The following is a 26,918-nucleotide window of genomic DNA, read 5'->3' on the forward strand; positions in this document are numbered from 1 at the left end:
TAGTTTATTCTTCGTTCCCAGTGCAGAATGTAATTAAGTAGAAAAAAGTAGTTAATTTTTAAAACAAAATTTAAGATATTTAAGTAATTTAAGAAATTAAGGTACATTACACAAGTCTGTTATTTTGACGATTTATGACACAGTTATTACATAAGTATGTATTCATTATTATGACTCACTAGTTACTTTAACTGCTGTTTGCATCATGTACTTGGATTCTTAATTTGAACTAATAAAATAAATCTGGAGCTAATGTCTGTATGTTGAAATTATAACTTTATTTTTCATGTGTAGAATCGTCACTTTCTAGAAAGACAGAAAAAAAACAGCAAAAATCCCTCCACAGCCGTCCTACATTTCCCACACTGCACCGCGGGACCCTGGACCCCGCCCTCTTTCCTCTCCCTAACTTTGCTCTGCTCTGCTTTCTGTTGTGCTGAGATTTGATTGCCTGACCTCAGCGAAGTGATTTGCTCCAGACACACCTCGTCCCGCACAACTGTCCTCTTCATCATCGTAACCACCGAGAGACAGAAAGCAGTCATCCTCATTTAGCTGTGCTACCACTGCTCTCCGGGTTGGAAGATGTCCGCTGGGTTCTCCTGGCCACTTTAGGACGGGCTGCTTCTACGGAACCTTATCGGGAAAACGCTAACGTCCTAGTCGTGCTCGGGCTGTTGATGTCATTTAGAGGCAAGTGTCAAAGCTGGGCTCTGACTTTTACACACGGAGGTGCATGGACACGAAAAGGTGCCTCGGACCATTCATGTGAAACGCTGTGCCAGGCCCAGCTGGGGACGGAGAGGAGGAGATGCCCTCTGGCTAGCAGCGCTAACGTTATCTGGACCGAAGCTAGGTCGCAAAACACCGTTTATCTAGCACGCCTCCACAGAGTTGTATTGCTAACATTTGATTTTCTCAGTTGTGTTAATAAGAATGCAATGCTAACACTAACATGATAACAATAGCGGTGACTTTATCTTTTTTAGCCTAATGGTTAAAGTTGGTCGGAACTCTTCCACTCGAGGCACGGCGTTTAGCTAGCTAGCTGTTAGTCAACAACAACAAATGCTTACTCTTTGTTTTCTGACACAACACACTGTATGGACTGTTGTTTGTCCAGCATCGATACACTCGTGGTAAAGGTATGTTCAGGCGGACTGTGAGCTTGGTGTGATAACAGCAGGTTTGCGTTCGAGCATCTCAACTTACAAGTTCGGTTTGGGTGTTTGGCACCTGCTTGTGAATTAGAAGACAACAAAAGCTGTTGACCATGGAGGGAAATGTACAACAACAACAACAGAAAACGACCCCTTTGGCACGGGAATTAACGAGGATATTCAGCAGCTACAACAAGCACTCCATACAGCTGAAGAAGAACCTAAAGGAAACCAATGTTTTCTTCCGGGAAATAAGGCAAAACTACAGCAATGCTTGTGCATCCACCATGAGCTCAGATTCAGCTTCTTTGGAGGCAGGTATGTGTATAAACAAACTTCAGGACATCCCTTTACTACACTTGTGTGTCACTGTTATGTTCAAAGGAAAAAAAAAACATCAACACAGTTGAAGTAAACTTCTGTATTCTAAAGTGAAACAAAAATACAGAACTAACAAGCAGCTGCTGCCAAGTGATTACTCCACCAACACAGAGGCTGAAAAAATCCATTCATTAGGGCGAGAAAATAAGTAAAGAGATTAAACCCCCTCTGAAAAGCATGAGCAGACTAAGTGCTCCAAGTATGCTGAGAGTTCTGCACTCACTGGCTCTTTGAGAGCTTGAGATCTTATCTGTTTCATTAATTGCACCTCGAATATAATGCCAGATTAAGAGTGCTTTATAAAATGTGTGCCAGTTCTCCATGAGTGTATTTTCATCTAATGATTTAAAGCTTTCCATAAAAAATTGATCAGGCACACTGGAGTGATGGTATGCTGATAAAAGTGATGCGTCACATCTGCAGGAGTGGCCTACTCCATCTAAGACAGTGTCCTGGTTACAGAGAAGGTTTTCAAGGTTGAATAACAAAAATGTTAAGCTCAAGATTAGCTGCAATTAACAGAAATAAATTCTCTTTTTATGCATGGAGCCAAACGCATGTCTTCACCTTCTAATTAGACTAATTTTGCAGATGTCTTGATATGTGACTATGCTACAGGGTGTGCACATTTCTGTCAGGAACTGCTGGCATTAGCATCTGAGGGTGGTAAAGGAATGGCAAATTAAAGGCATAACAGTGTTAATGTTAGAAAGATGTGGTGGTGTATGAGCATAAAGTAGGCTGTTGCTGCTGTGCCCTCTCTGTTATATAACTGTTTCAGACTGTGACTCAGCATCACCAAGGATTATGTCTGATACTCACAATAATAATATGGGTGAAATGGTTTCTTTGTTTCTGCTCCACATCTGAGGACTAGATCTGGAAATAATAGCCCAAGGAGTAATATGTCACAAAATGTTTTAATAGTGCAGTAGTGATCTGCAGAACATTATCAGAGTGATGCCCAGATACAAGGGGTAATTTGGTAATTTGTTGAGTATCATTGCAATACTGACCAAGAGTTCAAAATGCTGAAAAATGAACCTGGTTGCTAGGGGCAACTCATAAAGCTTTAGATAATGAATTCCTTTCTCCATCCACCTCACAGTATCTTTCTCTCCCCAGGCCAGCTCAGCTGCATCTCTTTTCCTAGTCATGAAGAAGAGTTCCTGCGTAACACTGTGGGTGCTGCCCCATATGTCCTGGTGTTGGGTCAGGACTGCACTGCTCGCTACCAGCTGCTCAACTGCCTACTAGGTGAGAGGCTGCTGCCCCTTGGCCCCGAGGCTGGAGAGGCTTGCGAAGGAGTCCAGGGCACTGTCTGCAAGAGGCGGAAGCTGTGCTTCACCCACGGAAGACAGACACGGCTCAGCCTGGCACTGCCCGGCCAGTATGAGTTGGTGCACCAGTTGGCAGCTAATCGTGGTCGCTGGGACACAGTTCCCAGGGAGGACCTGGAGATCCACGAGGAATGTGAGGACCCGGCCCACAGGCTAGCAGAGCTGGAAATCACCCTGCATCACCCGCTACTTCAGGTATGCTCTGAATTCAGTGCAGTGGTTCTGATTCTACCTTACTTAAGGGTTTAAATAAGGCTTTTTGGCTAATATTGATTCTCAGTAGCTGTTTATACTATATACATACTGGGTGATATGGCCATGCTGATTATTGCTTTTGTTTTGGAAAATATAATGATGTAAAGCAGGAGCTTATGAATAGCTGTGATTTGGAGTGGAAAAAAAAGTCCTGGAAAAGGTTTTACTGCTTTGAGTTGGCAATAAAGGATCAACAGTATTATGGCTCTGAAATGTGGTACTTGACACCTCTGGTACCACTTTCCTAAATATATTGACCATCGCTATTCAAAAATCATTTGAAGGATATATATTTTTAATTATTCACATGGGGATCCTTGATTTGTGGTGGGATATTTCTGTAGATTGATGCAGTGTTCACAGGTTTCATTTATTTCTGTCATGGCTGGGTAAGACGTTCACACCTGTGCACACCAGTTCGCCATTTTGTCTTAGTCAGAACATAACTTACATCTGTTAGTACATCCACTAAATTTATTGGTAAAGCAAGTCAGTTATCAAACTGTTGCTAATCACATTTTGTCAGTGATGTGGAGAATCTCCTGGTTAAACTGAAACTCGACATCTAATTATCCAGCTTTAAATCAATGTCAAAATAAAAAATGCATCACTATGTTACTGATTTCAAGCATATGGATCAGCTTTGACCAGGTATTTGGTGAGGTGGTTTTGCCTCCTGTACAAAAAAGAAATACATGGATTGATTTGGTAATTTCATTGTTTCTTGCTCAAACTAGATTTTTTTTTACTCACATGGCTTAGCTCACAAACAGATTATAGCACAGAGCTGATTATTTCCTGTGTCATTAAATGTTTTCCTGATTGGTGCCACTGATTAGGGATACATTCTTTCCCTTTCATTTTTTCCTATTTAGTTTGTACATCCAGGTCACAGGTAACAATGAAAAGCACACAGTTATGTAGTTGCAGCCATGCTGCTCTTTAGCCTCTGGGCCCTGAAAATCATGTGAGAGTGAGATGATTTCACGCGGTGTAAGGATTGTCATTCCTCTCATCGTGTGTGACACATGGAAATTAGTCTCTAATCGTTTAGACCAAGGCCTGTTAGTGAGCATCACACAGTCCAAGAAACTAGGCCTAGTTCTTCCTCAGGACAGCCCACCCGCCCAGCCCCCTTACGTAATGCCGCTGGTCTGGTGCGATTCACATGACTAGGTCATGTTTAAAAAAAAAAAAAAACCCAAACCCTTTGCTGTGATATTTTGCCATGGTTACAAATCAATTCCGAGACACTGGTTCATGTCACTACAGAAAACAGTTTTAGTTTTTAGTTTTTTTTAAAACCACATTTTTTTTCTTGTAATAAAAAGAGAACCATTCACTGCTATTTTTAAAAAAAGTCCAACATTTATGATACGAATCTACTTGTGCCTATGTTTGACACACATTAGTATAAACTTAAACTGCAAAATATATCTGGAGATAAAAGCACAGCAAACGGTGATGAGTTGAATTTAGACAATGTATTGAAAAAACAAAACAAAGAAGAGTAAATGTTTGATGCTTTTTTCCATTGCTAAAAGATTCTGTAGATCAACTTTAGTAAAAAACTAATTCCTGAAAGGGAAACATCAGTACTCAAAACAAAGGCAGGCATCCCTGTTCATACTCACACGTGACTAAAAAAAGGCAGAGAATCTGCTGTGCTCTATTTGGACTATTTGGATTTGGAATCTATGATTAATGAAAGTTTTTTTGGTAGGTTTGCTACAGCGTTAGTTTGTCCAGTGTGCTGTATGTTTTCACTAAATGAAAAGAGATTAGCATGTTTAGTTAGCAGTAAATGAAGGCAGAGAATGTCTCTGCTTACTGTGGTATTCACACACTCCTACCATAGTCACAGCAGCCTGCTTTAGAGGCCAGCAGATGAGAACCAACTTGCTAATTAGCCTTTGCTAACCACGGTCTAACCTACCCCCCATGTTTGTAAAATTCTTTTGAACAGTGTTTTTTTTTAAAGCCTGGCCTCCTTAAAGTCACATAAAGACAGTCTGCATGTTAACAGAGGACTGTGGTATTAGCGTTCACCCTCAAAATATGCTAAAAGAAGACAATTCTGAGTTTGGACATGACCATTTATCTCTGCTCTGCTCTGCTTTCTACTAATATAAAAAAGAAATCTCTGTAAAGATGTTGAAAATGGGCTAAAATAAAGCAATCCAAACATTGTATTGATTTTGACTAGTTGTGACTAAAATGTTTGCAGGCTATCTTTGTTCCAAAGAGATTGCTCAGACGGGCTTGCCTCTTGTTTCTTGGAGACAGGACTGACTGTCTCCTTTGTGTAGCTGTTGGTCATTTCTGCCTCTTTTCTCTGTCATGGCCTCCCTCTCAAGCTCCCTGCTTGTCTATTTTTGTTGTTAATGTTGTAATTTATTGAGGGTTATGGAAAGGTTTTTTTTTACTTGTGTCATTTTTCTGTGGTTTCTAAGACATTCCCAAGACCACCACAAATATTTATGTGCCATTTATGTGTTCAGAAATAGAAGGAGCATGTGATTTGTGGGTGTTGCTGCTTCTACAACATCTTCTGCCTAAAACACTGTGTATAACAGGAGTTCTGTCAAAACATGTTATTTCCATTTAAAATCAGTAGGTTAGAGGGTCAGACCTAAATGTCATAAACTATATTCCACATGTAGAAAAAAACAACACGTGTGTAAATGTAGTGCTGTTAGTAGAAACGCTGTGTGTACAGTCAGTAGATTATTATCAGGATATATGTATGTACCTGTAAATATTCAGTTGTTGTGGGTTTACTTTCCTTCCTTTGCATTTTTATTGCTTTCGGTGCTTGTCACACATCTATTTTTTTTTTTTTAAAGAAATTGAACAGCTTAAATCTAATTTGGGTAATTGTGTAAATATTTTTTGATTTAATTTGGTTAAACATTTTGATATAATCATATTCTATTGTAATGATTGCTTGAAATGAGTCACATTTGTGTCTTTTGTTTGTGGTTTGTCATCAGGAAGCAAAAGTCATGGTTGTGCCTTGTCCAAGTGTCCAGCCCATAGAAGAAGCCCTGGAGGACTGCACTCGCAGCGTGATCCCCGTCATCCTCTACGCCATCAACCAGGACTCCCTAAGCACAGAGCAGGTGGCTGAGCTGTGGAAGGTCAAAGAAATGCTCCCCTTTCCCATCTGTTTTGTTCGCATCCCAGACACCATACCAACAGCATCCCCAGAAGCCAGCCGTCGTGCGGAGAAGGAGAGGGAGAAGACTGCCCTTCATAAGCAACTCCTCTCCCTTGGTTTTATACACAGCCCAGCAGGAAACTGTTCCTGTGGGGCCCCTTCGCAGATGCTCGTTCCAGGTGCCAAGCCCCAAAGCATGTTGTGTGAGGCTTTTGAAAAACTACATCGGTTGCTTGTACCATTTGCTCGCCAAGTCCTTCAAAACCAACAGGTGGAGGCTGCCAACCTGCTTAACGGGCTCCACTGTCGATGTCTAGATATCTTTATCAACCAGGTCAGAGATGATGCCTCCTAATACTGTTAACTTGGATGTAGAGCCTGTATGTATGTATGTTTTGGTGACAGCTGCCCCTGCATGAGTTACTCAGTCTCTGTGTGCTTTGACTGAATTTGACTGTATATTGCTAAAGAAACAACACCAGCAGACCTTTGTCCTTTTTGCTTCATTTCTCTGCAGGCCTTTGACATGCAGAGGGACTTGCAGATAACACCCCGCAGGCTAGAGTACACCCGTGAGAAAGAGGGTGAACTCTTCACCTCCCTTATGGCCATCGCTAACCGCAAACAGGAAGAGATGAAGGAGATGATTGTGGAGACACTAAGCAGCATGAAGGAGCAGTTACTAGAGGATGCTGCCAACCTGGAGTTTACAGGTTAGTATGTCAGCACTTGGACTAAGGCCAGAGGACAGAGGCGAGGGTTTTCCCTAAACAGCTCAGTGGAGTGGTGATGATGAAAACTGCTCCAACTTGTTTATATCAAAAAGTAGGTCAGATGTCAGCATATCAGGCTCAGACAGAGAAGGTACTACCTACATAAAAGCTGCAATGTAAAAACAAAGTGAAACTAACACATTAACCAATCAACAAAATTGTTATTACAGTGCATAACACTTGAACTGAAACCTCTTGATCTGTCTTGTTTGAGATACAGCTATACCCTGTGTATGTATTTTCAAGTTTTTTTTTTATGAGGAACAGGTCGTACTTTGACAGTATTTAGTAATTCCTCATATGCTGCGGTTTTCATGTGTGGTGTGTTATTGATTTCTGTGGCGGCAGATCTTCTGCTGTCAGACTTCATAAGGTAAAACGATTTTTCACGGGCTTATGCCTTTTATGAGAAGAACAGTACATGATTTAACGAATCATACTAATGTTATATTTTCTCTCTTCATTTCACATGCTTTAAGTTATGATATGACAAACCGCACATAGCCTTTGACCCGAGACTAGTGACAGTGGGTCATATCTATATATATATATATATATATATATATATATATATATATATACACACACACACGCAGTAGGTTGTTAGGTATTAGTAAATTTCATATATCTAAAATATGTTTATGTACCAAGCCCAGCAAAACAACTAGGTGATCTACTTTAAAAATGTTAAACTTGTGTAGGAACACTGGTAATTGAGCCATTTTTCATCATTTCTGTCACTGCAATTGTATTATTTTAGTAAATTATGGCTCAATAGTTTTTTTTTTAGCAGTTGTAAAAAATTGGAAGCATACTCTTCTGCTTGATATTTTGCTTTCACGCTTGATTACTCGCCAATGACAGTATGCAACTTATTTATTTTGCTCTTACATCTTCAAGTTACGATAATAAGAAAGGTTGTATTCTTTATTATTCTCCATTACAGACGATGACTGAATCTGGCACTCGCACTGTAGCCCATTCAGTTTTTTTTTTTAGATTTGTAATATTTCATGAAGCAGGCTGTCTGGATACTTTGACTAAAACATATCACAGTTGTTTAACAATGAGACATTCTTTAGTCTCAGATTATTCTGGAAATCAGCCACACGCATTTTTCACCCACCTTATCACTAACATTACAACAGAGACTTCTCTCCTCTGGCACTGTACCTCGGTAGCTCTGATATGAGGGGTTAAATGGTACTTTCATAAGTTTCTGTTCATCAAAATATCTGTTCTATCTATCCTTGTTTACATTCAAGCTATATTTTGTCAGCTACTCTACTGATGTATTTGTGTGTGTCTGCCATACCTGCCAAGAGTTCATTTTTCCCAAGAGCTCCTCTGTTGTAAGATTGTCTCCCACTAACTCCCTGTTTGTTGCTTTTCTCAGAAAAGGCCCATTGTTAGCATGGCCCTGAAACTGTATTATAAATATATGGATCTATTGTTCTTTGTTTGCAGTCTATGAAATACAATCTACACATGTTATGTAGCTTCAACCCATCAGTTAATGGAACCTAGCAACATACAACCAGAGATGAAAGGCGTGTCCACAGCTGCTCCCTATGCAGGCAGTCTGGTCAGTTAGAAAATCAATGAATAATTTGTGCTACTTTTATGTGCAGAAAAAAATTAACTAGGTATTGAACATACAGGTGGCACAGAAGGGTAGGGTCGGTAGGGTATCCTTTAAACACATCCTCAAATAAAACAATAAAGCTTTTCTAGTGCCTCAAAGCTTTACAGTCTATAGTTTCCAAGTCATATTAAATTTTGAAAGTGTAAAGCCCACATTTTAGACGAGGAACCTGTTCCAATCAAGAATACTTTATTCATTGAATTTATTTTAAATAGTTTAGAACTTTATGCTGAGGTTTTATGATCAGCGAGCCAAAAGAGTTACATGGATAATTTAAACAATAGCTGGCCTGCCATCCTAAGGCTTCTGTTTAGTGAGAGAAGCCTATGTTCCTTTTTTGTCTGTCAGTATACTTTACAGTAAGATGTTTTATGAAGCAGTGACAGTATGTAAATATTCTGGCTTCGAAAATGTTGTCTGTACATTATGTGGTTGGTCTGTGCTACAAATTAACAGACTGTTTCTCTCATTTGCAGACATAATTGTAACAACAAATGGAGAGCCTGTTACATCAAAGGAAATAAAATCCTGCATCCACCAAATCCAGGAGCTGATAGTGGTCCAGTTAAATCAGGCTGTTGCCAACAAGCTGATCAGCTCTGTGGACTATCTGAGGGAGAGCTTTGTAGGAACTCTAGAGCGATGTCTCAGCAGTCTGGAGAAGTCCAGCTTTGAATCTTCTGTTCACAATATTACATCCAATCACCTCAAACAGGTGGGCAGCAGTTGATGGTGTTAGTTAGTTGATGGTGCAGTTAGTTTGTCAAGACTTGCTCTTACATGTCAGGATTTCTATATATAAATATAATTATGCCAGGTTTTGTATTTTGACTTGGTGGATTGAACTTACTTTAGGGGTCATTTTAAATGATGTGTAAAACAGGCTTAGCCAGACTAACTGAACTTTAAGTATGGGCCCCTCATTAGTCCTGCCAGAGGCCTCTGGCCTGTGATTACATTTACTGGTATCTGAAACTATTTTTTACTTCCTTTTCTTATCTCTCACAGTTATTAAATGCTGCTTACCATGTGGAGGTCACCTTTCATTCAGGGTCCTCTGTCACAAGATTTGTATGGGAGCAAATCAAACAGGTCAGTGTCTTAAGAAAGTTTTTTTTTTTTTTTTTTTTTTAATGTCTTCTAAAGAGCTGTTTATTAATTTTGCTATTTCTGTCGGCTTCCGTAGATCATCCACAGGATAACATTTGTGAACCCTCCTGCAATCACTCCAGAGTGGAAGCGAAAAGTGGCCCAGGACGCCATAGAAAGCCTCAGTGCTGCCAAACTGGCCCGAAGCATCTGCTCCCAGTTCAGAACCAGGCTGAACAGTTCCCATGAGGCCTTTGCAGCATCTCTGCGTCAGGTCAGCTCCTACTGTTGTCTTCAGTATATACATAAAAACAGGCAGTAATCTGGTTTATGGATGCTCTTCCATACGCATCTGTAAGGGACATACTCAGGGAATTTACTGTGACTTTAATTTTTCAAAGTTTTTATTGTTGTTTGGAATCTGTGGGCAATTAAATCCTCTCCTTTTTTTTATTGCTTTAACTTTTCTAAACCCCAATATGTAAAAGGAAGCGACCTCTCTCCGTGAAGTCACTGACAACTCGATCTAATTGCTCCCAGTAATTATCACATGACAGGCAGGATGGTAAACATTACTCTGCTTTATCCTCACTCTTGAAGCTGTTGCACACACACAATGAGATGGCCTGTAAAACTGGGGCTTTTTAATGGAAATTAATTTTACATTTAGGTGAGTCAATAGTTGAATATAATGTAAATAAAACAGCTAAATAATATCATTTATCTGTGCTGTTGGAACCACAAGAATAAATAGAAGCATTCATGAACAATAGAGATAAAATCAATGTTATATAATGTTGAGGAGGGAATATACATGTAAAGTTTGTTGTACATATAGGAAGGATTACCAGGAATTAAAAGTAGTGGTTTTAACAAGAACACATGTTAAAGACATGTAACAACCTTGTAAGTTGTAACGCTGTGATGTTAAAAAGCTGACAGTCAGCAGTGAATGGAGTTTTTGTTTTTGTTTCTGGGTTAAATGTGTGGAGATTGTTTTTGCCGCTTTGTATACTGCACACAAGGGTTTCTGATTTCAATTAAGTCTTATTTTTCATGCCACAACTTGCTGTAAGAGGCATATTTTAGTTGTACTTCACACAGCACTAGACGCAAGATAAAATGTGTTTCATGGCAACACAAGTCCAGAGGACTTTTCCTTTGTGCTTTTTACAGTTCTTCTGCATATCATCTCCCTTTTACTACCCTTTTTAACCTATTCTACTTTTGCTTAGTTTGTGTTTAGATCTGCAAAAAGTAATACTTATATTGTGTTAATTGTGAGCGTTTTTACTGTGTGTCGGTGCAGCTAGAGGAAGGACACACAGGCCGCCTGGAGCGCACTGAGGACCTGTGGCTGCGCGTTCGGAAGGATCACGCCCCTCGACTGGCCCGTCTGTCCCTGGAAAGCCGCTCCCTGCGAGATGTGTTGCTACATGGTGGGTCACCACCAAATCCTCCCATTGTTAACATATGTAGGCACATTTGAACTCACAATGCACTCACTCGTGTAGAGTCATGTTTCTGCAATATGCAAAACACAATTTTGAAGTAGACCACATTAAAAAAATCTGTGGAATCTGTGCATTAAACTTTTGACGGATTGCATTATTTTCTAATAGGCAAGCCAAAGCTGGGTCGAGAGTTAGGTCGGGGTCAGTACGGCGTTGTGTACCTGTGTGACAGTTGGGGAGGACACTACCCCTGTGCCCTGAAGTCTGTGGTACCACCTGACGATAAGCACTGGAACGACCTGGCTTTAGAGTTTCACTACACAAGGTGAGTTAGCGAGTGTGTGAGGAAAACAAAACATACACTTGCGTGTCAAGAAACTGCTGCAGGTATGAAATGCAGAGTCATCAGAGTTGGCAGGGAATCTCACTGACGGCGGGCGTGTATGAGAAGAACTCAAGCACTTAGTGTCATTGGACATGACACTTAACTTGTTGTAGAAACCAAACTCCACCCAGGGTGAAGCCTCGAGGCTGTGCTGTGTCATGCTGATGTGTTGTTGGAAATCACAGTCTTATTAATTTCTGTCTGCCACAACTGCCATATATCTGAAGAATGCACGAACTCAGACTGTGCTGATGCAGCCTTTGCATGGACAAGATAAACATAACCAAAACAGAATATGATTACATGACTGAAATATTTTCCACCTCTGGGTGTATTTGTGTGCTTCAGGTCCCTGCCCAAGCACGAGCGGCTTGTCGACCTGCACGGTTCTGTGATTGATCACACCTATGCAGGAGGATCCAGCATCGCTGTGCTGCTCATCATGGAGCGGTTGCACAGAGACCTCTACACAGGCTTGAAGGTGAAATAAAGAAAAAAAATTACAAGAACATTGTAGCCTTCCTCCTACCCTTTTCCCTCTAATTGATCTGTTTTTGTTGTTTTGCTGTCTGCCAGGCGGGTTTATCACTAAGGGAGAGACTTCAGATTGCTCTGGATGTGGTGGAGGGGATCCGGTTCCTCCACAGTCAGGGGCTCCTGCACAGAGACATAAAGCTAAAAAATGTTCTTGTAAGTTCAGACTACTCATGGAGTCACAACCTTTTATATCATCGGGTGTAGGATGACCTATTCATTTATGTGTTATTAAATTATTCATAACAGTTATCAGCTGTAAACATTGTTCTCTTTCTGTGGACACACATCAAGAGAAGGATGTTTTTGTTCTTTTGTTCTTGTGTTGCTAGACAAATCAAACATTGTTTCTAAATAGGCATTTTTAAATTGAGGTGTCAGCCTCTGTAGCTGTGCTACCCTAGGTTTCAAAAAGCTGGGCAAGAGGGCTGTTCATGTTCTCCACCACTAGATGGCGTTCAATCCTACTAAATATGTTTGTGATTTTTTTTTTAATTGATTTTACTACAGAACTTTAGGCTGGACACTTAACAGCAGGCAGAGACACAGGAACCAACATCTTTTGTAGATTTAGACGCTTGTTGTTCCAGTTACTGTTCCTACTTAGCATATTATTGTAGGAAATGACAGAATATGTTGTGTCACCATGTGTTGGGTGTTGTATTTATAATGGCACAGTGTAGGCCTATCTGAAATGCCACGAGTGGGTTTAGTATCTCCTAAACCAGAGCACCAGATCTGTCTTTTTTTATATAACAAATCACCATTTAAAAAAAACACAAAAAAACTAGATAACGTTCTGCTTGTTTGATTTCAGCTGGACAAACAGAATCGTGCGAAGATCACTGACCTGGGCTTCTGTAAACCAGAGGCCATGATGTCAGGCAGTATTGTTGGAACTCCCATCCACATGGCTCCAGAGCTGTTTACAGGTATGACAGCGGATGAACAGTCACATTGACAATAATTACATCCAGGAGACATTGCTGCAGTACAACATCAACGTGTTTAGTTGGCCAGAAGTCAGGACCTCACATTCCACCCTGTTCTGTGATCTTTAACATCCTCCTCCATATCAGAACTGTATTATGTCTATTATCTAATATATTATCTGATGACAGAACAGCACCGTCTGACTGAGCAGAGATGTTACATGTCCCTGTGACTCCTCTCCTGACAGGAAAGTATGATAACTCTGTTGATGTCTACGCCTTTGGGATCCTGTTCTGGTACCTCTGCACCGGCTCAGTCAAACTTCCAGAAGCCTTTGAGAAATGCTCCAGCAAAGACCAGCTGTGGAACAACGTTAAAAAGGGTAAGCAAATATATTCTACTGATACTGGGTTCTGTTCTGGAGAGCCAGATTATTTTATTTTCAGATTCATTAAGAACACGACGGCTCTTTGACAGTTCATGGCTGGAAGATGAGTTTAATTGTTGTTCCCTTCAGAAAGTACGTAATTGTTTGTACAGAAAGCCCTGATGTTAACTGCCAGATGACACGCTGGTGTTTGTAGTTGGCTTCGAATCTCAGTGGTTTCTGTCTGTCGGCTGCCAGAGGCTCACTGCGTCCATGTCGTTTACAGGTGCCAGACCAGAGAGGCTGCCCAGTTTTGATGAGGAGTGCTGGCAGCTGATGGAGGCCTGCTGGAACGGTGATCCATCCCAGAGACCTCTGCTCGGTATTGTGGAGCCCAGCCTTCAAAGTATCATGAGCCGGCTCTGCAACTGTGGCTCAGAACAGAAAAGCAGCAGCCTCGAGGACTCAAACTGAAAACACTCCAGACAAACTAACACGTGTGATAGGGATTCTGATCAGAAGAGTATTTTTGTCATATTTATGAGGAAAAAAACAACAACAGGTGACCAGTGAAAACTTGTCCAGTCATCCTCTTTGTTCACAAGTGTCGGATTTACGTTATTTATAAGGAGTTGATACACACCAGAAGTCTGCAAATAAGCGTTTTATTGTTTGTGCTTCGTGTATTTGTATACAAACTCTACAGTATGCATTTGTCGTAGCTGAAATGCTAATCGCTCCTTTTGTCATAGAATTGTTACTAGATGCAAATTGTTTTAAAAAGTAGTCCACTCCCAGTATTATGAAAAAATATATAAAAGATTAATTTTAGATTGTATTTAAACTGAACATGTCTGCATCTATACAAATGTGTTTGTTTTTTTTAATAAAATGATCTGCTACAACAAACAACCATAAACATGTTATTAGTGGTGGAATAAATTACTAATTTACACCAGGCAGAGAAAGAACAACAAAGACAAAAAGTACACTGTTGTATGTGGTACCACTTAGTCTTCACGATGACGAAGTTGAAGAATTATCCAGCAATAAAAGGTAATTTTATTATTGATGATCACACATGAGGAATGTGATGATAACCTGGCTGATTAAACCTTTTTTGTCTGTTTCAGAAAACCAGCAGAGGGACTAAAACGCTGTTCTTTCTGAGAAACCAGGTATGAAGCTTTAGCTCCATCTTGTGTTTTTTTAAGGAATCATCCTGTTATCGTTGTAACGTTCTCAATTGAGACTCAGGCTTTAATCAAAACTAAATTATGGTAAAAAAATTGTTGGGGCAACAGTTTCTACAAGTTTGTTTTGCTTTGTTTTTACCCTTTGATTGACAGATGCTTGTAGACATATCCATGTATGTATGTGGATGTAATTAAGCGGAAAAAGCCACTGTTGAAACTTTCAACTGTTCCTTTTATTCTCAACTTTGGTTGAGACCTATTACAATGTGCCTCACTATGAATACTATGCTCCATTCCTGCTATCACAGGATTCTGGTTACACAACCTGTGAGAGTGTGAGCTCTGAGGCAACACATTTATCTATGTGGACTTAAACAGGCTGCAGTTTGTTATTTTTTTGCAGCAAATTAAATCTAATTTTAACGCTTGTTCAGTGGCATCCTGATGTCAGTAAACAGATGAATTTGGCACGGATAAAAACTCAAGGTACAACAGAAATGGTAGAAAACAGTTTTAATCAGTAAAAACAGGAGCGGCAGAGTAAAAGAGACAATCCTCTGTTTGGACACCAGTGTTATAACACCATGATTGAGTTGGTAGTTTTGATTCTTATGGCATGACATTTTTATACATTAAATTCACATGACTGGTAAAAATGGCATACACAAATATCACATCAATCTGACTGAAAGTAGTAAAAGATTTTTCCTCCAGGGTGTCAAGAACGACTTCTAAAAACAGCTCTGAATGTGTGAAGGAAGTTTACATATTTACTTACATTTTAAGATATGTTCTGGATTCATTTACAGCACAAATCTGCATGTATTTAATTATTTTACAAAAAGACAAAAGCTTTGTTGCTATTCTATAAAATACAGCTGTTTAGTCACCGAACTTGAATGAACGTGTTTCATCCCTCAGATAAAATGATGAAAAATGAGAGCAGTTAAGACGTCCATTAAAAAAAAAAAAAAAAAAACTTGCTCTCTGTGATGTACAAAAACAAAAAGATGATGTATCAAAAGTCCTTTGAGTTCTTTTTAGGCATGTCGGTGTGAACAGCCTCTGGAAACATCCTTCATTGATGAGACATAGCTTATAAGGAGCATCCATTAACGGGCAGCTACAGCCGATCTTCTTGTTTTTCTTTTCCAGTTTTCAAGTTCAGTCCATGAATTGGTGAGAAGATTCTGTGAAAGACCTGCATGCAGCCGTCCTGCTGGACGTTTCAGGCATGAAATGAGATGTGACTCAGTAATCCGAGTCTGAACTTGTCAGAGTGGCACGGGTAAAAACATCGCAAAGTAGTTCTGCATGAAAAAGGAATTTCCCTGAATGTTTGCAAGTCTACAGCTAAATGACCCACCCACAGAAAAAACATGACCTCCTTATTCTCCAAAACAATATAAACAAAAGAAAATAAACTACAAATTAAAAAAAATGCCAACAAATCTGGGCAGTAAATTAAAAAAAAAAAAGTGCATTGCTTCAAGTATGTAAACAAAACGATTTCTTTAAAGGGAGAATGAGACTCGTTCTGTCAGTGTGCGTGAGCCCCGGCCAGTGCAGCGACTCCTGAGGTTTGGCACACATTGTATGAACTCACACTCTCTCTCTCTCTCACACACACACACAGACACACACACAGTGTACACATACAAACACTCCTTCAGACCATTATGATGAAGAGGGAGAACTCCTTTTTTTTCTTTCTTTTTTTTTACAGATGACTCCGGTGCTCCTTGTTTTACAGCTGCTCGCATGGAAGGAGGCTCTATGACCTGCAAAGACACACCTCTCCGTCAGCGAGGTCACATGGAGGTGTTGCAGTGGCTGCTGGGAAAACAGGATGATGCGAGGAGGAGGAGGGTGAGATCAGGATGGATGAAGGGCAAGTATTGGAGATGAACGCAGCACAACACAACATAGAATACAAAAGTAAATAATAAATATGTAAAGCAATGAAACACAAATGCACACACACACACAAGCTGTGGGGGGTGACAGATGCTAAAATGATGCTCCAATCTGAAGACAGTGATCCTGATTGTTTCTGAATGAGGATCAAAGCTTCATGGCATAAAATTAAAGAATAAAAATCTATGATTTTTGGAAAGAGAAAAGGAGCAAAAAAAGGTTGATTAGTAAACTACAAACTTCAAATGCTTTTACTGTAAATTAGAATTCATGCCAACAGCTCAAAGTAACTGTTCATCTTTGAGAGACACAGAACTGTCACTAGATGTGGGCTAATCTGTGTCTATGTTATGCAGAAAGTACAGAGTGTAACGGAGCAGTTTCACAGTCATCACTTCCATCAGCCTGAACATGCACCAGCAGCTTTTTTTTTTCCTTTCATCCACACATCAGTGTGCAGTGTGGCATCCGAAGACAGATCAGATTATAGCTTATTTTGGACTTCCACTCTAACTTTCATTTTTTGCTTGTAATTAACAACTGAACAGCAGTGATATTTTCTTTTGGATGGGCAGATTGTGAAATATCTACATTGTATGGAGGGTTGGGAAGGAAGCACAGGATTTATATACTTTATCATTTATCAGAATCAGAATTAAATCATTTAACAATATTTAATTTGTATTATTGTTTATTATTTGTGTGTTTTCCAACCTAAATCACTCACAGCATGCAATAAGAACTGTTAAGTTATTTGTTTTGTACTATAAGCCCATATGTTAAGTAATTAATGACTCTTTTTGTTCTGTGTTGTGCATTTTTACAGTGTTGTAAGACGACAGAAAAAAATGAAAGCTTGAGCTGCATGTTCACAACAGTTAAAGACAGATGACTGTAAAACTGACTGAAGACGTCATGTGCAACATGAGCAGTGAGTATAAAAAGTTCTGTACTACAGTAGTTGGAGCTCATATTGCTTTAGTTTGACATCTCTCCACCAGCAGGACGGAACTGTCTTCTTTTGGTTTCACCTTAAGGTTTATCTCAATCAGGTGAAAATGAGACGAACTACAAACACTGACAACAATCATCACTGAGGAGGACGCACACAGACAGCGGAACGACACTGAATGACTTACAAACAGTGGAGACGCTGACAGGGATACGACAGCACTGATGTTTGTATGAATGTTTTTCCTTCAGTATCTGATGCTGTGTTTGTGGACACTCACTCTGATCCTGACGAGTCTCCGTCCACTGTCCCTGCCTTGATGCTCAGGGCAACACCGTTCAGTTGATCGGGCACGCTGGGTTTGGCCGGGCCGGCTCGGCCGTCGCTCGAGGAGGATCCCTGTGGGGACACTGTGCCCGGAGTGTTTTCACACAGTTCATTGCGGATCCGGTTGAGACCGTTCCTCTCTATGATAGGCGAAAGTGGCTTCTTCTTTAGGATCCCTGAATAGAGATAAAAAAATATGACACAATGTCTCAGCAAACTGATTGATTTAAACTCCCTCAGCTGCTCAGGCTGAACTCTACCTTTGTGAGGATGGGCGCTGAAGTTTGGCATACTCGGCAGCAGTGCTGTCATGGTGTCTTGCCCCCGGTCGTCTGATAACGTCCTCGTGTCGCGGCCGAAGCTCGACTCCTGATTGGTTTCTGCTTTAAATCGTGCAAGCTCGCTGTCGCTCAGTGCTGTTGTGTAGTCTCCAGGCCAGCACATCTTACCCAGGCTGCTGTCTGTAAATGAAGGGTGAAAATTATGAATACGTGTGGAGGTAAAACATCAGCAACTCAAATGTTCCAGTTCCTGTTTATGGATGTGTGTTTGTTCTTTTACCATGTGGTTGTGGTCTCTTAGCCACATTAGATGCCAGGTTTTCCCAGCATTCCTCTGGCGGGAGAGGTCCCTCCTCATCCTCGCTGTCAGAGGAATGCGTGGAGGCGTAGGAGCCGCTCTGGTCGTCCTCCAGGGACAGATCACTATCTGAGTCGCTGTCATGATCTACACAGAGAGAGAGAGAGAGCTCAGTGAACATCCACTCAGCATCAGTGCAGTAGATCACAGATATTAAACCACAGTAGTACCATCCAGGTGCTCCTTGGTTTCATGGAAGAGTGACGTGTGGTCATTCAGAGCGATGTGTGCCTGACTGTTGCTTAACCCGTCATCCCTGAAAGGACAGAAGAAACAGTTTCTAGTTGCTTCTATCTCTCACTACATCAGCACCTAACTGTGTGCTGTGAAATGATTTCCTCACCGGAGGACAAACGGTACGTAGCTCTGCTGGCTCTTGCCGCTCTGCATGGTGCCGTTAAGAGACACGCTGGAGTCTCCAAAGGGGAGGTGGTACAACCTGCCGTCCATGTAGGTTGTGTTGCATTTGTAGCCCTGCCCCAAGAGAGGAAAAATAAGATTTAAGTAAAAAAAAGGAGTAATAATAAAAACAAATCTGAATTTAAATCTTATGAAATATTAATATTATGCATCTGCTTCCCAGAGGTGTAACAGTGAATGAGGGTCTTTTCAGTGTTTGTGGTGAGTGACTCACAGCGGCCTTGGATTTGATCATATGATCGGGGCGCTTGCGGCTGCAGCAGTACTTCATAGCATTCCTGGCTTCCTTGTTGAAGACGATACGGAAGAAGAAAACAAAGGGACCCTGGAGGAGCGGGGGAAAAAAGGTCAGAGAACAAAGACAGAGGTGATCCTTTAAAGCTGGATCAGAGGGGAGTGAGGGCTCACCTGCACACAGTTAAACCCAGCGAACAGGTAGTGGAAGATGATGATGTCACTGTTGACGGAGAGCAGTGCTAGAAAGCATGTGACTAAAACCAGGAAGAGGACGGCACTTGCAGTCTTTAGGCCGGAGCTGCACAGAGAATCACATGAGGAACAGAGAGAGAGCGCAGCGGTCAGGATGGTTTTTACCATTCACTGTTCTGAAGACGGACGAGACGGCAGGAGATCAATAAAATCAGACAAACACAAAGCAGCACATTGTCTCACGAACAGCTGAGGACACAACTGTTTGACAATTAACACTTTAGTATGTACAGAGGAGGAGGAGCTCTGCCTTTTCTGTAGAGCAATGCATTCTGGGACAATCATTTGAGCACAAAGTCTAAATAAACTGAATCTCCTCTCCCTCCGCAGGCAGCATGTTGTGACACTCACACTCGGGACTCCTTCTTTTCGATGCCGTGGTGTCTCAGTGAACAGGAGGCTCTGGATGACAGGATGTACAGAAAGATGTTCATCTGTGGACACAACATCACACTGCATCACAACACAGCAGGAGTTCAACATCACTCACATCCAACAGTGACAGGTCTGCTCACTGAAACACTCCTAATGCGGCCTGTTGGGACTGTCTGGTACACAGTCTGGTTCTACCATTGTTGCAGAGACTCACCGACACCACCATGGCGATAGGGCCAGCAAAGCTCCAGATCAGAGTGTCGTACATGGACAGCCAGCAGAAGTCGGGGTTCCCGTAGCCTTCAGGGTCCAGACCCACCGCCAAACCTGAACACAGGCATACAGGCAGTAAGAAGCAGGTTCATAGGTGTGGGGAATTCATGAATTACAATAATCTGTTTATACACCTGCTCTGATCGTAAACTACCATTTTATTTTATTAGAGCAGGTGTGTGTTTGTATTTCAAGGGTTCAGACCTGTGATGAAGGCGGGTACCCCCCAGCCGATCAGGTAGTAGAACCTCATGGGTCCGTAGTTGATGTCTCGCACCTCACTGAGCATGCGGTAGACATGCAGCCCCTCCAGGAAGAGCCAGGAGAACGTGCAGAGGTAGAAGAAGTGCAGCAATATGGCGATGATGGTGCACAGGAACTGCAGAGAGGAAGAGGAGTGAGTACAAACGAGAACAGGAGGAGACGAAGGGAGGACAAACTGACTGATTACCGGGTTGTCAGCCTGGTTAATGCCCAGAATGAAGACGAGCTCAGAGAGGAAGAGCGCTGTGGCTCCATTGTTGATTATACTGGTCTTGTTGCACTGCATGGCCCTCAGACAGAGGAGGAAGATAGTGGTGAGGAAGAGGAAGCCCAGCGTCACACCGGCTGTGCTCCATGTCAGGATCTTGATTGGCAGGATCTCTCCATTCTGAAGAGGAGAGTGAGAATGGAGCGTTAGAGAGCAGAGCGATAATCTCAGTGGTTTAAGGAGGCATTTTAGTGGTGCTCACCTCTCTCCTGGAGATGTCCATCAGCACGGCGAAGCTGGTCATGTGATAACACTGACAGCTGATGTGGGTGCTGTTTCTGAAAACCACCTCGCAGCCCTTCGCCGACCAGCCGCCGTGACCAGCGCTGAGAGAGAGGAAACACGCAGTGAGGACCAGGTTCAGGTCATCATCAGCTCTGTGTGTGTGTGTTGTACTCACTGTATGCTGTGGTTCCAGAAGACACAGATGGGTTTGGAGCGCTCCTCAGTGGTCACCAGCCGGAACTGCACTGTGATGGGTTTTTCCAGCATGTGCTGCAGCAGCTCGTCGTTGTCGTGAACTGTGATACTGACCACAGGTGTGTTGATGACTGGACGCTTTGGAACGCTGACACACAAAAAATACAAATTAAGCTTTAATATTTCTATTATAATTGAAATGGACGATGGGAACTGTCGGAGTCTTCTCACCGTAGACTTCTCTTGTCGGGGTCGTAGCTCTCTGGTAGCAGTGAGGCCAGACTGTGGAAGATGATCACGCTGGCGATGGCGTCCTGCTGGCTGTCGTCGGGGTGGCGTCTCTTCCTGTTAGAGGAGCGGTTCCTCAGCGATGACTCTGGAAAGACGTCAAGGTGCCTGTGGCCCTTGGTGTCCACAGGCGGCTGAAAGACCGAATCGGGGAGGGTGACGGCTGTTTCCAGGTCTGTGGGCCGAGGGCCTCTCAGAGACTGATACCGTGGGAGTTTGGCTCCGGCAAAATTCATCTTTTTGAGACGGTCCACAGAGATGACTGAAGAGAACAGACAGAATTCAATTAAGAAAAAAAATTCAAAGATAAAAAAAAAGAGTAAACATTACAAATAAATATTTATAATAATTCTGACACTTTAAGGACTAAAGTATTTGTTTGGTCCAGGGACATCATAAGCAGGTTACTGAGCAATAAATATTTGACAAGATGACACAAAGTAAAACAGTTGTAACATTTTTATTATAATGTTTAATCCTAATTCATGTGTTTTGTGATTTACTGTTGGGTGTTATCTTTGTATGCTTTACGTGCTTAGAATAAAAATGATTAAAAACTACACAACATCATCAGCAAATTAAATAAAATAAACAAATGTGGACCTCCGACCTATGTTTGGTGTGACGATGGTGAAGGGGCTGAGGTAGGTCTTCCTCATGTTCTGTGCCAGCGTGTTTGCGTATTCCTCAAAGTGGCGCAGCAGCGCTGCCGAGCCGCCCTCGGCGCGCTGGATCAGCTCCCAGTGCGGCCGCGTGTCTGGAGACAGGATGGCGCTGCCCACACGGACCAGATTCTGTCAGAAAAAACAGCGAGAGTTCAGTGTGACAGGAGGTCACAGCAGACAGAGGGAAATGAAGTGTGATGTGTTCCTGCAGATACAACATGAAAGGCTGCGATGTCTGACCGGGCAGGCCTGACTTCCTGTTTACAGACAGAACGATGTGTTGTTTGTGTCATGTTTCGTGCTGAAGTTTAGCGTCTCTGTGTGAGTGTTAACCTCAGTGAAGTGGACGTCCTGCGTGGCCGTGAGGTTGAAGCCCTGCTGGCTGCTCTCATGCTGCAGCAGGCTCTGTGTCAGCAAGTAGGCCACTTTCACGTCGCTGCCATAGTACTGCTCCGTGTGCAGGGTGGCGTTGGCCAACATGGCTGCTGTCTGCTGAACTTGCCCGGAGTTGAGGAGGGATGAGTTACGGGAAAACCTCTCAGACTGGAGGAAGAAAAAAAAACACTTAACCTTTAGATAGCAGTGATGTAGTGAGTGCCTGTAATGTGTTAAAGGCTTTCAGGTCTTTCCAGATCTTCAGGATAATTCTTTCAAACTTCTTTACTACAAAACAAAAGATACAGAAGAAGGTGCACATGGAAAAGCTGTCCTGCAGAGTCAACACTGGTTTAAATAGACCTCCACATCCTTCTAAATGAGGATGTTGTTGTGAGAATTACAAGTTCCTTTTAAAACTGTCAGACAGAGAAGCTACCCACCAGCGCTTTCAGCTTGCTGAAGGTAACAGAGGTGCAGTTGAAGAGATTGGGAGGAAGCCAGCCCTTGTGCTCATCACAGTGTCGGATGGCTGTGCCTGGGAAGCAAGAGAGAGAGAGAGAGAGTTATCGCATGAGTGGTGAGGAAACGGCTGCAGCTGAGAGAGAAGAGAAGGCTTCAGGCAAGTTTCCTATATTGCCATTATTATATGGTAATTGGATGAACTGCCAAAAAATCATCATACCGAGAGTTCCCTTGGGACAAGGAACTGCTGCCGGGAGACCAAACTTAGTCCTGGGCCACCATATTCCAGCCTCGATGGCCTGAGGGCAGCTGTCATAGATTACTGAGAGAGAAATGGAGAAGGAGGGAGAGGAGGTGATAAGGATATTATTTTAATATATAATTAAACAGATTTAAAAAAGAAGAAATTAAGTCAGACGTCGGTGATGCATTCTGACCTTCACAGCCGTTAGGAGACACCTCAGCGAACGGGTTGTCGCAGCGGTCACACTGCCGTCCGATGACGCCGGGTTTGCACTGACACTGGCCGCTCTCTCTGTCACAGGCTCTGGAGAACGAGCCGACCGGGTAGCAGTCGCACAGCAGGCAGGAGTCGCTGCCTTCAGGACGGTAATGGTTGTCCTGGAAACAAAGTCAGAGAGAGAAAACTGCTGATTAATCTGTCTTCTCATTCATGTTTGTCCATCTGTACAAATTACCACCTGAACACTGCTTGTTCAAAAAAAACCAAAAAACATCTGACTGCCGTGGGGCGGGTTTCTGAATTAAGTTCCCAGCCTACAGTTCCCTGTGACCCAGAGGAGGTGGAAACATGTCGGCACACACACTAAATACACACTGGCTCCTGTTTTATTGTCCCCGCAAAGCAAATACAGGAGCTGCTGACACTAAGTCTGAGTCAAATTGATTAAGAGAAGAGTTATTAGATTTATTATTAATTATTCCTGTTATAAACGTTATAAACTGAAGGAATGGAGGGCAGCTTGGGCAGTTTGTTTATTTCCCTGATGGCCTGCGGAGAGGAAACTGTTGCACAGTCTGGATGTCCTGGCTCGGGAGCTCTGAAGCCTCCAGGAGCACAAAGAGATCATAAGATGGATGACAGATGTCCATCATGATGATGTTTGTCCCTTTCCTAGTGTGCAATACTGCAGCATGTGGAGCTTTTTTACCCCCACTGCCATCAGGCTGGTGAAGGGAATAAACCACTCTTGATTATGGATGCAATGAAATTTCTTAATGTGCAACCCCCCAGGCCCTCAGACTCTGACATTCTGAATTATGCAATAATCTTATGTGCAACATACATTATTTGTTGTATTCTTTTAATTATTCTTTAATTTATTGTAAGCCAGGTGCTCTTATACTGTTCTGCTTTACATCTTATGTAGGACAGTTTGCATAACAATAAATTCTTAAACTGATCCAGCCTCACCTTACAGCGACACTCCCCACTCGTTTTGTTGCAGTCTGAATCAAATCCCTTCTCTGTCTGACAGTTACAGGGGCCGCAGGTCTTGTGACCCCACCAACCTCTAGGACACGGCAAATCAGTCCTGCAGACACACACACACATAGTGTCATATCAGATTCAGGAGGAGCACCAACCATCACACACACACACAGGTTGTAGATAAATGTACTTTTTTTCGCAGTAATGGCCGAAATAGTTGCGGGGACAGTCACAGGTGTAACCACGAGAGGAGCTCGGCTTTCTGGTGCAGGTGGACTCGTGTTCACAGGGGTTCAGTGAGCACACATCAGTGCAGTTGGTGCCATAGTACCCTGCAGGAACAATACCAAACAAAAACAACATTTACAAGGTGATGAAACACTCTGGAAATATTCAGATTACAGTATCAGATGCTACACATAAGGCTGAAGACTAGCAGCCTGTCAACTTTATCAAATGTTACTTCTGTGGTGGTGTTTCGTGCACAGACTGACCGTTGAGGCAGGTGCAGGAGAAGCTGTCCCAGTCGTCACTGCAGTAGCTGTTAGCAGGACAAGGGTTGGAGCCGCAGGGGTCGGGCACGTTGCAGCCCTGCTCCACGTTCACCTTCCTCGCCTGGGACAGACTCAAAGCTCCACCGATATGCAAACCCTGTGGGGAAACATCCAGAGAAATCATTGAGGAGGTGACGATCTGTATGATTATTGACGATGGAGGAACGGGGTCTTTAGAGACCAACCTGAATGCAGCCTCGGAAACCATGCTGGATTTTCCCGTCAGACCTTGTCCAGCCACCAACGCTTACAGTCTTCAGCTTGGAGTCCTGTAGCTTCCTGTCCACCACCATACTGGCCTGAAAAGGAGCGTGTCACTGAGTTTAGAGCTACACCTGATTCACAGGGATTAACAGAGACTGATTCACCAACTCACCAGGTAGAGTCCGTGGTCTAAAGACAACACGGCTTTGTGGTGGCTTGCTGCTCCTTCAGCGCTGCTAATGTCCAGCTGCAGATGATGCCAGTCTCCGTCATTCACCAGCACCTCCTCCACACGGGAGATAGTGGAGTCTTCCCCCCTGTGCAGCCCCATCAACACACTCCCCCCACGCAGCTACACAGAGACAGACAGAGAGAGGAGTTAAAAATGACCGCCGGGAGTCAGCATGCCATCACATGATTTACAGAAAGCGACGCTCCGAAACTTTATTTACACACTGCAGTTTAGGAGTTCAAACCTCGGTATGCTGCACATCATAACTGTGCAAGGCTGGAAATAGATAAAACGTCAAAGAGGCATCAGAGGAGATGCTCAGTAGGCAGCTGAGAACAGGATGTTATTATCAGAGACCATAGAGAACACAGATCAGTGATCTTAGGGATATATTTACACCCAGAACAATCTAAGTGGATAAACAGCACAGAAAGATTATAATTTTGAGGGGAACTGTGCCGCTACCATCCTCTCAGCTCCCTCTCAGGCCTGTATGTTTTCTATATGTTGCTCCCACCTGCAGTGTGAGGTTGTGCTGCAGGCTTGATGAGATGTGCAGCAGCGTGGCGCCTGCTTGGCGTGTGCGGAACATGAGTTCCATATGCCAGGGGACGGAGGCCGCCGCCGCCGCCAGGTTGTTCCACTGCAACAGGCTGTTACCCAGGAAACGCTGTGGGCTGGCCATAACTGAGGAAGGACAGAAAGGGATGATAAAAAGCACATAAAAAGTGTAACTTTCACAGTGGGCGACGGGAGACAGTGACTCATTACTGACAACCAGAAAGTCTGTGATCTGATCCAAGCTATTACAGCAAAACATTTTGTGAGCAGAGCAAAGAGAAGTGACAGTAAAGGACACTCCACCTACGTGATGTGCAGATGTTTACCTCTCATTGAGCAGTCTGTGTGAAGCGGAGAAAAGCACCAGAGTCACACAGATCGAAATGATCGATTAGCAGAGACAAATAAAGCTGATGCACGGAGGCAGCTGAGGTGAGATGGAGAGAAGATGAGCAGCTGCTGTTTGAAAACTTACACAAGCCCTGCTATGGTGGGACATTTTGAAGCTAACCATAAACAATGGTTTTTCAGTAGACTGTGTCTGTTCAATGTCAGGAAATAAGAAAAAATGGCCGTAACACTGTACCAAAGGTGTGACAGGTTCACAGCGTGCAGCACTCCAAGACAGCTGAACAGTTAATGTCTCTACCACATGAGGCAAAGAAAAGCTGCACATGTTGGTTATAAAAACACACACCGAGATCCACTCCCATCCATCCCTTCCACTCACACGAAGTCCTCTGTGCAGCACCACCTGTCATTGTTTGGACCTCCAGCCCAGGAACACCCATTTTAACTCCTCGAATAAAATCTTCATCTTTTCTTTTTTGTCCGTTTTTCTTCATGCTAAAAACAAAGGTTCTCTTTTGTACTACAGTCGCTTATGCGGCTCATTTCTCTTCCCCTTGTCTCTTCTCAAATTGCGGTAAAGCATAAATCAACACGAACAACAGCTGCAGCAGATCAGGTGGAACACAAACAGACACAGGAGAACATGAGGACAGAAACACAAGCTACAGGCTGCATGTTTCACACTGGTTTAACATCATCTACAAGAGAAACCTCAGATTAATTACTGATTCTGTCATAAATCAGGCATTAAAAC

At 42.6% G+C, this 26,918-nt stretch overlaps 2 protein-coding genes across 2 annotated transcripts in view; one reads left to right on the forward strand and one right to left on the reverse strand.

Moving 5' to 3' along the window:
• Positions 1 to 10: 10 nt before the first annotated feature.
• Positions 11 to 14,395, forward strand: dstyk (dual serine/threonine and tyrosine protein kinase). The gene is made up of 14 exons (XM_028406570.1): positions 11 to 1,478; positions 2,667 to 3,076; positions 6,130 to 6,630; positions 6,814 to 7,009; positions 9,191 to 9,429; positions 9,723 to 9,806; positions 9,901 to 10,077; positions 11,113 to 11,242; positions 11,426 to 11,582; positions 11,991 to 12,123; positions 12,219 to 12,332; positions 12,994 to 13,108; positions 13,357 to 13,491; positions 13,763 to 14,395. Exons 1-14 carry the CDS (start codon positions 1,274 to 1,276, stop codon positions 13,948 to 13,950), a joined length of 2,784 nt encoding a protein of 927 aa, XP_028262371.1. The 5' UTR covers positions 11 to 1,273; the 3' UTR covers positions 13,951 to 14,395.
• Positions 14,396 to 15,554: 1,159 nt separating this feature from the next.
• The window catches only part of celsr2 (cadherin, EGF LAG seven-pass G-type receptor 2), a 50,768-nt gene continuing 39,404 nt past the window's right edge, over positions 15,555 to 26,918 (reverse strand). The window contains exons 9-34 of the mRNA XM_028406561.1: positions 25,770 to 25,939; positions 25,193 to 25,372; positions 25,002 to 25,115; positions 24,757 to 24,913; positions 24,453 to 24,594; positions 24,245 to 24,365; positions 23,247 to 23,430; positions 23,030 to 23,131; positions 22,788 to 22,882; positions 22,303 to 22,512; positions 21,915 to 22,098; positions 21,248 to 21,566; positions 20,997 to 21,164; positions 20,799 to 20,922; positions 20,516 to 20,716; positions 20,269 to 20,443; positions 20,006 to 20,118; positions 19,768 to 19,850; positions 19,336 to 19,462; positions 19,142 to 19,252; positions 18,851 to 18,981; positions 18,678 to 18,763; positions 18,430 to 18,594; positions 18,129 to 18,329; positions 17,822 to 18,044; positions 15,555 to 16,508 (exon numbers count right to left, since the gene is read on the reverse strand). Coding sequence (XP_028262362.1) covers positions 16,484 to 16,508; positions 17,822 to 18,044; positions 18,129 to 18,329; positions 18,430 to 18,594; positions 18,678 to 18,763; positions 18,851 to 18,981; positions 19,142 to 19,252; positions 19,336 to 19,462; positions 19,768 to 19,850; positions 20,006 to 20,118; positions 20,269 to 20,443; positions 20,516 to 20,716; positions 20,799 to 20,922; positions 20,997 to 21,164; positions 21,248 to 21,566; positions 21,915 to 22,098; positions 22,303 to 22,512; positions 22,788 to 22,882; positions 23,030 to 23,131; positions 23,247 to 23,430; positions 24,245 to 24,365; positions 24,453 to 24,594; positions 24,757 to 24,913; positions 25,002 to 25,115; positions 25,193 to 25,372; positions 25,770 to 25,939 — 3,911 coding nt within the window. The 3' untranslated portion in view covers positions 15,555 to 16,483. The remainder of the gene's footprint in view (positions 16,509 to 17,821; positions 18,045 to 18,128; positions 18,330 to 18,429; positions 18,595 to 18,677; positions 18,764 to 18,850; positions 18,982 to 19,141; positions 19,253 to 19,335; positions 19,463 to 19,767; positions 19,851 to 20,005; positions 20,119 to 20,268; positions 20,444 to 20,515; positions 20,717 to 20,798; positions 20,923 to 20,996; positions 21,165 to 21,247; positions 21,567 to 21,914; positions 22,099 to 22,302; positions 22,513 to 22,787; positions 22,883 to 23,029; positions 23,132 to 23,246; positions 23,431 to 24,244; positions 24,366 to 24,452; positions 24,595 to 24,756; positions 24,914 to 25,001; positions 25,116 to 25,192; positions 25,373 to 25,769; positions 25,940 to 26,918) is intronic.

Source organism: Parambassis ranga, chromosome 5 (assembly GCF_900634625.1).
Source record: "Parambassis ranga chromosome 5, fParRan2.1, whole genome shotgun sequence".
NCBI classification, from domain to species: domain Eukaryota; kingdom Metazoa; phylum Chordata; class Actinopteri; family Ambassidae; genus Parambassis; species Parambassis ranga.